Raw genomic sequence first — 13,280 nt, 5'->3', positions numbered from 1 at the left:
TTGTTATTCAGTAGTTATGGGCAGTTTTTGTTAAATTTTACTAGTCCCTTTTCTAGTAAGTACCACCCAGAGGTTATATTAACTTGACCATTGTGCTTGGCACATAGTAGATGCTCAATAAATATTTATGACCAAATGAACCTCTTCTGTGTCTCATTTTCCTCACCTATAAAAGCAAATAATAATGCTTACTAGTTACTTAAAGGGATTCTTGGCAGAATCAAAGATGCTAGCAGAAATCACTGGATAAAAAATACTGGTTCTGCTATTTCCCTGAGGCTAGGGCTGTCACTCCTCTGGGGAAGCCCAAGAAAGAGTCCTGCTCTTTTAGAATCTCCTGGACAAGACTCTGCACACAAGGATCCTCTAAATCCCATGCTGGAAAGAGGATGTCCAGACCTTCAGTTTCAAAGAAACTCTGCTCCTTATTTCCCTCATCAATTAAACAGCTGGGGAAGGGAGAGCTGTAGGATTAGGCATCCCAGGAACTCAGCCAGATTCAAGCAGACCAACAACCTCAGAGAGACAAGAATTAGGTTTATGAGTAGAGAGCAATTCCGACAATGATGAAAGTTACCCAAACCAGGGACATTTGTGCAAATGGTGGCCTTTAATACTGAGAAAGACCATTCAGAGTGACAGGATAGGACCAAACCTTCAGACGGTGGTGCTGAGCCAGCCTCTCATAGGACCCTAAAGCCTGCTCCAGTAACAGAATAAATCAATTATTTATTTACATTTATATTTGCCCTGGAAACCCAGAGGTCTGAGGCTTAGGGCCATCGATCCTTCCTTTCCTCCTCCCTCTCTTCCTACCTCCTTTTCACCTTCTTTCACTTTCTCAATTATTTCCCTTCTTCTTGCCTCTCCTTCCCTCTCTAGTTTACCTCCTTCTTTTCCTCTTTCCTCCTCGCTCCTTCCTTTTTTTCTTCTCCATATTCTCCCCATTCTTCCACCATCTACCCATCTCTATCCCTCCAAGCCCCACGTGCTACTTCTCCCCTGCCCGGCCCCTTAGCCCTGCCTCCCTCAGGTTCAGCCTCCAGGCTTAGGGCGGATAGGCAGAAGGGGAGTCCTCAGCCCAGGGAGCACTTGTTGGTGTTCTTCTTGTCACAAGTTTTCAGGTCAGTGCTGGGGGGCTTGTTGCTGTTTCCCTAGAGGGAGAAGGGTACAGGGGTCAGGGTGAGAATGGCTAGCTGGGGTCTGGGGTCACCCTCGTGGGCAGTCTTAGCACTGCTCTCGTCAGTTTTTACTCCCAACGCGCGCGTGCACAACACGCACACGCACACGCGCGCGCGCGCGCGCGCACACACACACACACACACACACTCACATGCACAGTTGTACTTAGCCCAGCAGAACCAACTCACTGATCTCCGGCCTCCTGACTTGAGTAAGATGTCCCGGGCCAGGGAACTGAAAGCCTAATGCGGAAAGTAGAGATTGATCAGAACAGGTTGGAGGGGAGGCTAAGTCTATCCTCCAATACCTCGTCTCTTTGAGGGATGAAGGATGCGGTGTGTCTCACCTCATCTACATTCATGCTGGATTTAGCACTTGTCTCGAAAAATCGGATTCCATGCTCCCGAGCCAACTGCACGGAGTGAAGCAGTAAAAAGAGAGCTGGATGAAGGGCAGCAGCTGAGTCCCTGCAATCTGGCCTCATATTGGCCCTCCTGGCCCAGTTCTAGAACATTGCCCAGCCTGCTCTTACCTTATCGGCCTGCTCCTTCTGGACCTTCCTCTTGGCCTCCATATCACACTTGTTCCCCAGTAAGAGGCGCTCTACCCCAGCCGAGGCATTCTGGGACAAGAGGTAAGAGTAAAAGTTGGGTCCTGCTCATTTTCACAGTCTCCTTCATCCTCCAGGTTCTACCCAATTCCCCTGTCTCTCTGGGAGGGTCCTCACCTCTTTGATGCTCTTCATCCAGTTCTGAATATTCTCGAAGGATTTCTCATCTGTGATGTCATATACTAGGATAATGCCCTGGGGAACGGCAGAGTTCACAATGGAGCCTTGTACCATATTCCCCTGTTTAGGCTTCCCACTGCCCTCTAAGTGACCCTGCAAATTCTATCCACAAGTCTAATCACTAGGCCACATGGGACCTTCTGCAACCCATACTGTACCCCTCCCCATTTTTCTCTGCCCCAACTCCTGTCCCTCTATATTCATACATTCTAGTGCCTCATGCCTTATCCCTTGTCCAGAACCACACTTCATACCATGGCTCCACGGTAATAGGCAGTAGTTATCGTCTTGAATCGCTCTTGGCCAGCTGTGTCCCTGAAGAGGTGGAATATTTCATGGGGTGGGATACAGGGAAGAGGTCTCCAAAGAGAGACTCCCACCCCACCCCCTAAGAATTTAGCTTTTGCAACTGAAAGGAACAGAATCAGGAAACAGTAAAGGAAGAAAGGAATAAAAGACAGTTGAGCTGATACTGAGTGATGGTAAAGGCCTAAGAAACAGGTCTTTCTGTTTTATTCATTGTTTACTCTGTGCCAAGCACTGTGTATATATCATTTTATTTGTGTCATTTTATGTAATCTTCACTCTATCCTTGTGAGACATGTTTTATTGTCTCTATTTTACAAATGAGGAAACAGATTTAGAGAGGCTAAATAACTGATGAAGGTCATTCTGTACCAGAACCAGGATTGAACCACATTCTCCTCTTATCTGTTGTATCATAATGCCTCCATTAAGCCTTTTACCACTTGACACCCTTAGGGTCTCCAGCTTCCTCAGGGCAGTCAGGTCAAACCTCTACACTTGGCTTTATGGCCTCTCCACTAGACTGAGAGTCAAGTCTTAATTCTGCTATTTGCTATTTAACCGTTTAGAGCCTGTTTCCACATTATAGTTCAACAGACAATTGATCTAGCTAGACAGTTGCCAAGTTCAGAGGATGCTCCAGGCCCAGGAGAGGCAAGAGAATTACAAAAAAGCTGAAAATAGTTGAGTAAGCAGGAAGAGAGATGAAAGGACATCTGAATGAGGTGACAGAAATGGATTAGAAAATGTACTGGAAGGAGCGTTGGGAAAGGGAGAGAAATGAAGCTAAAAAGAAGAGAAACACCTATAGGAGGTAAATGAGGAAGTCTGGCTTAGGAGTCCTGAGGGATTCACTCACCAGACTTGCAGTTTGATCTTTTTCCCCTCTATATCCACAGTGCGGATCTTGAAATCAATTCCTAGAGGTGGAGAGTGTACACTGAAATTGAGACATGCATATACATGCATGTAAAAGTGTGTGGTGAGAGGGACAGGAATGGAGCAGTGGCAGTGCCAGAAATTCTGCAGGGCAGGCACTTGGGAAGCAATCTTGTAGGAAGTGTAAAACTAGGGGGATTTTCTCAAAGCTGTATTTGTATAGCAAGCATATTGTTTTTACTTAGATTTTACAGGCTTTGTAGGGGAGAAGGTGATGAAAATTCTGCAAGGAGGCTTAAGGCCTCTAAGGCACTTGTATTGGGTCCGCTTAGCCATGCCAGCTGACAACTCTCTCAATTCAATCTGTCTCCCCCAAAATATTGCTTTCAGATTCCTTTTTCTTTCTGTTTTCTTAGAACCCTCTACTCCCAGTTCTCCCACCTACCCTCCTGGCCCTACAGGGTAAAGAGCAAGGAAAAAGGTAACTGATGACAGTCTATGTGAATTAACTAGTAGGCCAGGCTTGGAAACAAGAAAATTTGAGGCTAAACAAGATTCCCCCAAGACTGAATTAGGAGAGAGGAGCATTTTTCTCTCCTCTTTCTAACCAGAATGTCTTGATACTCTCCTTGTCTTATTTCCCAGGCCAGAGGAGATTAAGAATGATGAGAGGGGGGCTTCCCTGGTGGCACAGTGATTAAGAATCCACCTGCCAATGCAGGGGACATGGGTTTGAGCCCTGGCCCGGGAAGATCCCACATGCCGCAGAGCAACAAAGCCCATGCACCGCAACTACTGAGCCTGTGCTCTAGAGCCCGCGTGCCACAACTACTGAGCCCGAGTGCCACAACTACTGAAGTCCGCGCACCTAGAGCCCATGCTCTGCAACAGGAGAAGCCACCGCAGTGAGAAGCCTGTGCACCTCAAGGAAGAGTAGCCCTGCTCGCCGCAACTAGAGAAAGGCCGTGCGCAGCAACAAAGACCCAACACAGCCGAAAATAAATAAATAAAATAAATAAATTTAAAAAAAAAAAGAATGATGAGGGGGAGGAGGGGAGACAACGTTCTTAGTGGAAACTTGTGCACCTCCCCCAAGCCTGAGGAGGCTGAGTCACCAGGCTGACTCAGAGACCCCAAAAGTCCCCTCACTCTGGCTTCCTCACCAGGCTGACTGCATATTCCTGATCACAGTCCTTGGGTCACTCTCCAGCATACCCAGCCACTCTGTTCCATCTTCCCCAACCCCTATTAAGTTGAGGGGCAGGGAGACTGCAAAGTAGATGGTAAGGTGGGAATGCAATGGGAGAGTATGCAAACTCAGTGGGACAGAAAGAGGCTGGCAGAATTGGGAGACAGATGTTCAGGGAGAGGGGATACAGGAAATGTGGAGAGTGGATCAAGAGTTCTATGTGGATGGGGGTGGGGGAAGAGGAGCTGAGAGGGAAATAAAGAAGGGTTCATGTGGTTTTGGGGAGACAAGGGAAACAGGTGGTACCAAGAAAATAAGGGGCTGGCACAACTGAGGAGTAACCTGGAGGTCTCAGAGAGGTTAGAGGTTTGGGTACTATCCGGAGACATATAAGGGGGATGGGTCTGAGACGGGGTTCAGGGACTGGAGTTCAGAAGCCTGACTCTAAGGGGAATTAAAAGTGGGCCACAAGTAATCCAAGAGCCTGAGGATGAGGGCATGGGGGAGTCGGGGATCTAGGGTATGGTCAGTGGGCTCACCGATGGTGGAGATGTAAGTGTTGTTGAAGTTGTCCTCTGCAAAGCGAATGATCAGACAAGTCTTGCCCACCCCTGAGTCCCCGATCAGCAGCAACTTGAAGAGGTGGTCGTAGGCTTTGGCCATGGCGGACACTGGGGGTGCCGGGAGAGGGGTGGGGAAGCGCTGTGCACTGGTAGGCGGGATTGGAGGGTTGGCAAACAGAGCAGCCCCGGAGCCCAGGCCAGGAAGTTTTCCTCCCTCTCCGCCCAGGCTCCGGGAAAAAGGAGAGGCGGCACTCCTCTGGGCCCCACCCCCTGCCCGCCCACCCCTTTCTGCTGGCCAAGGAGGCCAGCCCAGACTTCGGCTTTCTGGGCTTTCCCTTCCCAGCCAACACTGGCCTGTCTCCCTAGCCATTTCCCATAGCTTTTTGCTTACTATCGTCCCCCTTTTTTTTTTTTAAAAAAATTATTTATTTATTTACTTATTTTATTTTTGGCTGTGTTGGGTCTTTGTTGCTGCGCGCGGCTTTCTCTAGTTGCAGCGAGCGGGGGCTACTCTTCGTTGCAGTGTGCGGGCTTCTCATTGCGGTGGCTTCTCTTGTTACAGGCTCTAGACGCGTGGGCTTCCGTAGTTGTGGCACGCGGGCTCAGGAGTTGTGGCACACGGGCTTAGTTGCTCTGCGGCATGTGGGATCTCCTGGACCAGGGTTCGAACCCGTGTCCCCTTCACTGGCAGATGGATTCTTAACCACTGCGCCACCAGGGAAGCCCCCGTCCCCCCTCTTTTGACTTCACTGTTCCAGTCTGAAGCCAGAGACGCTGGGGTGATGTGAAGTAGAAGTTTAATCAAAATGACCAGGGAAAGAGGAATTTTAGAGGAATTAAGGGAAAGGGAAGTTTGGGGGAATAAGGGTGAAGGCCAGGACAGACTGGGAGTTGCCAAAAATTGGGGACTGATTTTTGGAGGGGCGACTCAGGGAAAACAGAATCCTTCTGGGGCAGTTCTAGAATTCTGGTGTTAGTGTCCCAAGCCCTTAGTTTTAGAATCCCTATTCCTTTTGAAAAAAGCGGGATGCCTGGAGTTGGTGGCTATTCGTTGAGTCAGTCTGCCCCCTGGTGGAACAGAGTGAAAATTAAAAGTAATTACACTATAGAAATCAGCACACACACACACAGACACACACACACAGACACACACACACACACACACACACGCAGACTTCACCTAGATACATTCTGGAGCTTCATTTTGAACAGTCTTTCTTCTGGGACCCTGTGTGTGAATTCTCTGACATGCCAGCTCAGGAAGACAGAGATTGGGACTACAAATGTCTGGTCTCGTTCTTTTCATGAGATCTGGATCTTTTAACACAGCCCTGAGACAGTACTCCTGACACCCCACTGAACAGACTGTGAATGTGTAGCCTTGGCAACCAGGAAGCTGAAATATGGAGAACACAGCTATAAAGAAACAAATTTATCTTTGCCTTTGGAAAAAATTACTCAAAATATCTGCTTTTCTAATAGCAGATCAGTAGAATAGTTCCTGTATAAGGATACCGTACTGGTTGTGAGAAGGCATCTCTTGTCACTTTACTTATCCTCCGTTACCTTGTGTGCCAATGTTCGTCCTTTCTCAAACACAACTATTCAATCCCCTTTTGTCCTTTATCTCACCAGCCATTATGTCTTCAAGCTGTATTACAAACCTTGAGTGTCCTCTATTTCTCGCTGGCCAAACCATCTCTCTCCAGCCCTTTAAATTACTCTTCAATGTTCATGGATTGTTCTGATAAAAATCCATCAATTCTTTTTCATTTCATTTTATTTTGTCTGGATCTGGACTCTTCATACCCAGCAATATATTTTCTTTTTCACCTCTCTAAATTGTACTTATGCTGCTGTATACCTGCTTTCACTGGAGCCTCATCTCCATACTACTCTCCCCCTAGCTCTCTGAGCTTCTGCAACAATGCCTCCCCCCACCCCCAATTTTGGCAGGTTCATTCGGTCTCTGGTTTTATATTCACAAGCTCTTCCCTCAGCCTAGAATTCTATTCCCCCAAACTGCTGCTTGGTTGATTCCTTGTCTTTCAGATTTCAGCTTAAATGTCACTTCCTCAGAGGTTTTTCTCACCCGTCAGTAGTGTGCTGGAACCAATCCTTAGTGGCTCATGAGAACAGATTGTGCTTATCTCTTTCCAAATCCGTGTTTAATGATATCACATTGATAGTCTGAAATTGGCCACGGTGGGAGTATTTACGCCATTGAAATTAGCAAAGACAACAAATCAGGGCTCCCCTCCCATATAGTCAGGTGTTAAACGTTTACCAGTACAGTCTTGACTAGAACTCACATCCCTTGCCCTATTCCATTCCTTTGGAATTAAACAGGTCCCCAGATGCCATTTGGGTCATCTTCGCCCCTCCTTTATGACAAATGGACATTCTAACCCTTTGATCATTACTGTAGAAGACCATGATTTGTTCTTCATTTTTTTCTTCTCATTCCCTGTCAAGAGTGTCGATGCTGCCAAGATTAGAAATCTTGGAAAGGCGGTGCTGGTGAAAGTGTGGGGGAAAGGATGTGGGAATGTAAACTGGCACAACCTTTTTGGAAGGCAGTCTAGTAGCATACTTTGGACAATCTGTTTAATGTCTCTGGACATCACTTTCCCTATCTGTAAAATGTGGATAATAATAGTATCAACCTGATGGAGTTGTTGTGACGATTAATTAACATGTGAAAAGCAGTCAGAACAATGCACAAATAAGTACTACATAAGTGAGTGATGTAATTAGTATTAGAGGGAAAGATGGAAGGGAGAGAATAAAATTTAACAATGGTTAGCCCTAGGAATAGGCTGGAGGTGCGGAAAATATGAGGACTTCCTTTTTTTATGTTTACATTTCTGAATTGTTAAAAATGGGCAAACTAAACCAATTGAAAAATAGTAAAGAAATTTAATAAGTCCCAGACATGGCTCAGTCTCGCTGTTTTCCTAAGCAGTTCCCATTGTTAAAGTGCAGCGCGAAATTTAAAAGTTGTCCATTTACCCCTCAACAGAGATCAAACGCTGACCTTAAGAGAACAAGTTCACTCTCTCAACATGGCGACTCATCTATGTTCTGTCATTTAGAGACCTTCCAAAGATGGCAGCCCCCTCCTCGCCCCGCCGCCCACACACCGTGAGAGAAGGACCTTCCCAACATGGCGGCAGAAGGCCCAGGCGTCACTTCCTGCGGGACGGCGGATTTAAGGAGCAGAATTTCCGCTTTCGCTCCTTTCCGACGGTGACGACCTCCCCATGAGAACATGCCTGTGAGTTCCTTGGTGCAGGTTTCCGTGGCGATCTCGCTCTTCTGTCCGCACTCTCCCCTCACGCTGACTTCGGATCGCAGAGGGCTCTCACTTGCTCTCCGCACTTTGCAGAGGCCCATGGGGCCTCCTGCATAGACAGGAGCGGAAAGGCGATAAGATGGCGGCCCAGCTGCGCAGACAGCAGGGGCGGCGAGGGGCGAGCTCTCCCCGGTGTGTGGCAGTGGGGGCTGTTTTCGATCATCCCGTGTGCGCCGATGGTTTCTAAATCTCTGCATTTCTGCCTCTCTTAGCTCGCAAAGGATCTCCTTCATCCCTCTCCAGAAGAGGAGAAGAGGAAACACAAGAAGAAGCGCCTGGTGCAGAGCCCCAATTCCTATTTCATGGATGTGAAATGCCCAGGTGAGGAGATAACTTGCAGTAGTGGGGAAAGCACTGGACCCCAAGGAAAAAGGTACCCTTGAAACGGTTCTGATTTCTTAAAATTTGACTGTTTGAGATGGGTAAAATTTTGCATTTCAGGAACAGCGATCCGTAGTGATCTCCCTTCAAAACTTTATGTGCAGACCGTAACATTTCTTTGTGTTGAGAAACACTGGAATGTTACGTTGGGCTTCTGCTGTGGTCATTTATATACTTGTACCTGGAGACAAGGGAGTGGATACGTTGACCAGTTACTGAGCCTCTCCCCTCACCAAATAGAGGATTGTTTATATGTTAACTCTCGGATAGTTTTTTTGGATGATGGTGGTAACGCATTAACAAAAAATCATAGGTGGGGGCAGATAGTCCAGGTTGCTTTTAAGTTGGCTTTAATGTATACCTAGAGCCAAGTAATCGATTTAGAATAGGAAAGTAAATTTCAAGAATTTACCTAACATGCTTGTTTTACAGTTAATACATGACAGCATATGTTTAAATGAATAAAGGTTTGGGGAAAATAGGGTAACTCGCTGTTTTTTCACAGGATGCTATAAAATCACCACCGTCTTTAGCCATGCACAAACAGTAGTTTTGTGTGTTGGCTGCTCTACCGTCCTCTGCCAGCCTACAGGAGGAAAAGCAAGGCTTACAGAAGGTAAATGGTTTAATTAATGTTGTGATTTTGGGGTTTGAATCTTGAGAGAGGTCATGTATAATGTAAATTATCAGGCTGTCTTGCAAAGAGGGTTGGGTTTGATAGTCTTTTTTTTTTTCTCTCTCTCTCCAAAAGCATAATTAGAAAGCACTAATCTCAGTGCTCCTGTCTAAGGCTGGGGTGGATGGGTGATAAAAGGGGCTTCATATGAACTGAAGCAGATGTTGTCTTTAAGTGAGTAGGTAGGAGCTAAAAGAGTTGAGAAAACTACAGATGTAGGTTTCCTGTGGGTATCAGGCATCATTTTGTTTTGTGGGGGTGGGACAGGGTAAGTAGGCTGCTGTCAGTTAACCTTCGGAACTTGTTCTTGCAGGGTGCTCTTTCAGACGGAAGCAGCACTAAAAGCCCCTGGAATCAAGATGAATGGGAAACCATCCGAATAAACACATTTTGGATACGTCCTGTTTATTGTCTTGTTTTACTGCTAGGAAGTTCCTACCTCACGTATTCAGGGGCAATCAGAAGAGTGGACTGTAGAGTCATTTGGGGCAAGTAAGTGGCAAATACTTAAAAAGTCCATTTGGGACATTCCTATCCATAGGTTCATTGAATAAATCTGCAGAGCTTGGTTAAAAACTGGAATGGTATATAAATGGGGTATTTGCTTTCACTTTTATGTTTTCTTAGAATTAAGAACTGACAGTTGATCTTTAAAACGCGATCCAGCACACCACTTTAACACAAAACAGCTTAGGATCCTTTATTTACAGTTCTCAGAAGGCTTGTTTGGAGGTTTATGAGTGTAGAGGTTGGTGCTAGGCTCCTGGTCTAGGGCTAGAAATTTCCAGCCCCCTGCAGTTAAGGGGACTTGTCCAAGCAGAGGTTAGTGCCTTGTACTCCAAAGCCAATGTTGTAGCCGACGCTGCGCTGGTGGGGGTTGTGGACTCATGAAGGGAGGGGGAGAACGTGTGGATGTGTAAGAACCTAGAAGTAAAGGAGGAAGGGAGATAGATGAAGGGTGAATAAAAGTGAATGAGGATGATACCTGAGCTTTTCAGTGATAAAGATGGTGATTCTTTACCTGGTTGTGGTGCACCTAGAGTTGGTATATAAACAACTGGAACTGTCTGTATCTTGTTTAGGAAGGCATTGTATGCTGGAAAAAGAATAAGGGAGATGTCACCAAAGAGAACTGTTTTCACTGGAGGAAGGCCTTAAGGGGGCAAGTATTGCTATAAAAAAAGGCTTCAAATTAAATAATTATACTTACAGGAAATTTTTATTCAATGAATTTTAGAGGTATTCCAACTTCTGGTTGAGAGATGGGAAATGCACGTGTAGATGATAGTACGTGTTGTGTTGCTTGAATCATCTCTAGCTATGTGTTTGAGCAAAACTAGCTATAATCTAAGGTTTAGCAGTAATTTCCACTTCTGAGTGGTATTTATTGGCCACATGCAGTTCATTGCTTCCTAGTAAGTTGGGCGGGATCTTTGGTCCACTAGTGACTAGGGTTAGGGAGGCTAAATCAGTTTCAATTGCATGTCCCAAATTAGATGTGATAAACAGCTAATTTTCATCCTCATTTAGTTTGTGAAATAAAATGAAGGCAGTTTCCAAGTCAAAAGGCCACAGTGCTGAATATAAGGACTTCTTACCTAGAAAGAGGAAAGCTGTTGGTGCCAACACCGCAAAGAGGGTAAAGAAAATCTGGTAAGAACCCATGAGCTTCTGGAGGACACGTGAATCTTCACATTGATCTACACATTGGCAGAATAAAAGAAGATTATAGTTATCCAGGACAGATGTTGCATTTAAAAACTTGTGTGGTCCTAAGAGTATCTAGCTGAAACAGTCAAAACCCAGCCCTCTAGGAAATTCTTTTGCTTCTTACCAGAGAAAAAGGGGTGAACTGAACTTAGCTCCTCTTACCTTTTTTTGGTTTTTTACCTCTCTAACAGTGAATTACAATTCTTGAGTCTCATTTCTTTTCAGCTTACAAAAGAATATTTAAATTCTTTGCCACTTTAAAATGCCTGTTACCTTTCCTGTGCGCTTTAACTCCATGTGACTGCTTTCCTTCACCAAGTTTGTGATAGTCTATGGTGATTCAAGTTCTCCTTTTAATCCCTCTAACCTGAATGAAATATTTCGTTGGATCACCAATAACCTCTTAAATCCAGGGGCTACTTGTCCATTTTTATTCAGGTACATTCTGATATGTTTATAAACTTGTCCTCAATAAAACTTCAGACTTCTGTGTTTGAAGCATGCTTGGCACTTGCCTTTGGTTATTTCAAACTTTTCAGTGTCTAGAAATGAACTCTTCCCTGCCCCACAAAACTGCCTGAATTTAACTGGCCTTCCCAGGTAAACTGTCACCAGGGCCTTGGACCTAGTTCCTATTCTGCATCCCTTACATAGGTCCTCTATCTCTGGGCTCTTAACTGGTCTTACCTCTCACCAGACTCTGTTTCACAACTGTTGTAACAACTTCACACTGTTTACAAACTGCTTCACTCTGAAGACTAATTTGAGGTTGCTTACTAGTAGAAACAAGACTATATTAATCTTTGATCGGGTCCCACTGTTGGGAGTCCCAATAAAACTTAGGCACATTTATTTATAGCACCCCTTTGTTCTGGCTGCATTGAACTAATTCCTGTCTTAGTTGGGCCCTGTCTTTTTAAAATATTTATTACGTATTTGGCTGTGCCGGGTCTTAGTTGCGGCACGCGGGATCTTTTTAGTTGTGGCATGCGAGATCTTTTTAGTTTTGGCATGTGAACTCTTAGTTGCAGCATGTGGCATCTAGTTCCCTGACCAGGGTTCGAACTGAAGCCCCCTGTATTGGAAGCGTGGAGTCTTAGCCACTGTACCACCAGGGAAGTCCCTGGGCCCTGTCTTAAATCTGATTTCTGCAAGTAGGGACCGTGCTTGGCACATAACAGTAGGCACACACTTGCATGAATGAGCTGAAGGTTGGATGTTTGTATCTAAAGACTCCCACCCACTCTGATCGTACTGTTATACTGCTTGTCCTTCTTATCTCTAAGAAGTGCAGGGGTTCTTAACTTTTTTTTCTGCCATGGGCAACTTCAGCAGTCTGATAAAGTCAATGGATCCCAACTCAGAATGTTTTTAAATGCAAAACATAAAATGTAGGAATAAAGGAAACCAATTAATATCAAGAGTTGATGAAAATAGGGAAAAAACCTAATTTGTAATATACAGTTAGCAAAATGTTCAAAGGCCTAATTTGTGATACGGTAGTATGTGTGCTCTATTAATAAAAAACTTGTGGCTTTAGGTCTGATAACTACTGTAATTTTGATGTAATTTTGAAATGAAATGTTTTGAGATGTGACAGTTGGAACATGAGAACATCTATGGTTTCCCTTGGTGACAAAGTCACATATAATACCGCTGTGATTTGTTGCTTATACTCATAATCAATGGAAATGCTAACTTTCAGTTAGAGGTTAATTGAAAATAAAGATGCAATTTTTTTTCCCCATTCAAGGCATGGACACCTTGAGTTCTATCTGTGGACCTTTGTGGAGATCCATGAACTCTAGATTTAAAAACTGCTCTCAGGGCTTCCCTGGTGGCGCAGTGGTTGAGAGTCCGCCTGCTGATGCAGGGGACATGGGTTCGTGCCCCGGTCCGGGAAGATCCCACATGCCGCGGAGCGGCTGGGCCCGTGAGCCATGGCCGCCGAGCCTGCGCGTCCAGAGCCTGTGCTCCGCAACGGGAAAGGCCACAACAGTGAGAGGCCCGCGTACCGCAAAAAAAAAAAAAAAAAAAATGCTTTCACAGAAAGGACAGATTAGAGTTGAACACTTTCTAGTTGGTGGGACCCTGAACACCTCAATTTTCTCAACTCTTTAAAGGGAAAAACATCTTTATAAAGTTTTAGAAAACTCTTTAGAATCATGAGAATTAAAATGCATATAAATATGCTTAGAATATTTATTGACCCGTACAGATTGGGTGCTTATAGAAGCAAAAACCTTTCA

General features: G+C 45.2%; 3 protein-coding genes across 4 annotated transcripts in view; 1 reads left to right on the top strand and 2 right to left on the bottom strand.

Annotated features, from left to right (window-relative positions):
• Positions 1 to 597: 597 nt before the first annotated feature.
• RAB13 (RAB13, member RAS oncogene family) lies at positions 598 to 5,123 on the bottom strand. The gene is made up of 8 exons (XM_082865752.1): positions 4,886 to 5,123; positions 3,138 to 3,198; positions 2,227 to 2,287; positions 1,910 to 1,987; positions 1,715 to 1,804; positions 1,529 to 1,594; positions 1,371 to 1,424; positions 598 to 1,154 (listed from the first exon to the last, which is right to left on the bottom strand). Exons 1-8 carry the CDS (start codon positions 5,007 to 5,009, stop codon positions 1,077 to 1,079), a joined length of 612 nt encoding a protein of 203 aa, XP_082721878.1. The 5' UTR covers positions 5,010 to 5,123; the 3' UTR covers positions 598 to 1,076.
• Positions 5,124 to 8,129: 3,006 nt separating this feature from the next.
• RPS27 (ribosomal protein S27) lies at positions 8,130 to 11,331 on the top strand. 2 transcript variants are annotated; one of them, XR_014326032.1, is made up of 5 exons: positions 8,130 to 8,186; positions 8,477 to 8,585; positions 9,151 to 9,261; positions 9,635 to 9,813; positions 10,852 to 11,331. XR_014326032.1 is itself a non-coding variant. In XM_082834576.1 (4 exons), exons 1-4 carry the CDS (start codon positions 8,181 to 8,183, stop codon positions 9,661 to 9,663), a joined length of 255 nt encoding a protein of 84 aa, XP_082690702.1. In that variant the 5' UTR covers positions 8,130 to 8,180; the 3' UTR covers positions 9,664 to 9,818. The 2 variants fall into 2 exon arrangements, 1 of the variants encoding a protein (XP_082690702.1); XM_082834576.1 differs by lacking the exon at positions 10,852 to 11,331 and having other exon boundaries at positions 9,635 to 9,818.
• Positions 10,145 to 13,280, bottom strand: part of NUP210L (nucleoporin 210 like) — a gene marked incomplete at its 3' end in the record, with an annotated part of 78,059 nt that continues 74,923 nt past the window's right edge. The window contains exons 36-38 of the mRNA XM_082834566.1: positions 10,920 to 11,021; positions 10,343 to 10,417; positions 10,145 to 10,245 (exon numbers count right to left, since the gene is read on the bottom strand). Coding sequence (XP_082690692.1) covers positions 10,145 to 10,245; positions 10,343 to 10,417; positions 10,920 to 11,021 — 278 coding nt within the window. The remainder of the gene's footprint in view (positions 10,246 to 10,342; positions 10,418 to 10,919; positions 11,022 to 13,280) is intronic.

The sequence above is a fragment of the Leucopleurus acutus genome, assembly GCF_964270905.1.
Source record: "Leucopleurus acutus genome assembly, chromosome: 2".
Lineage (NCBI taxonomy): Eukaryota > Metazoa > Chordata > Mammalia > Artiodactyla > Delphinidae > Leucopleurus > Leucopleurus acutus.
Note: the sequence above shows the minus strand (reverse complement) of the source record. Positions and strands in the feature narration are given on the sequence as shown.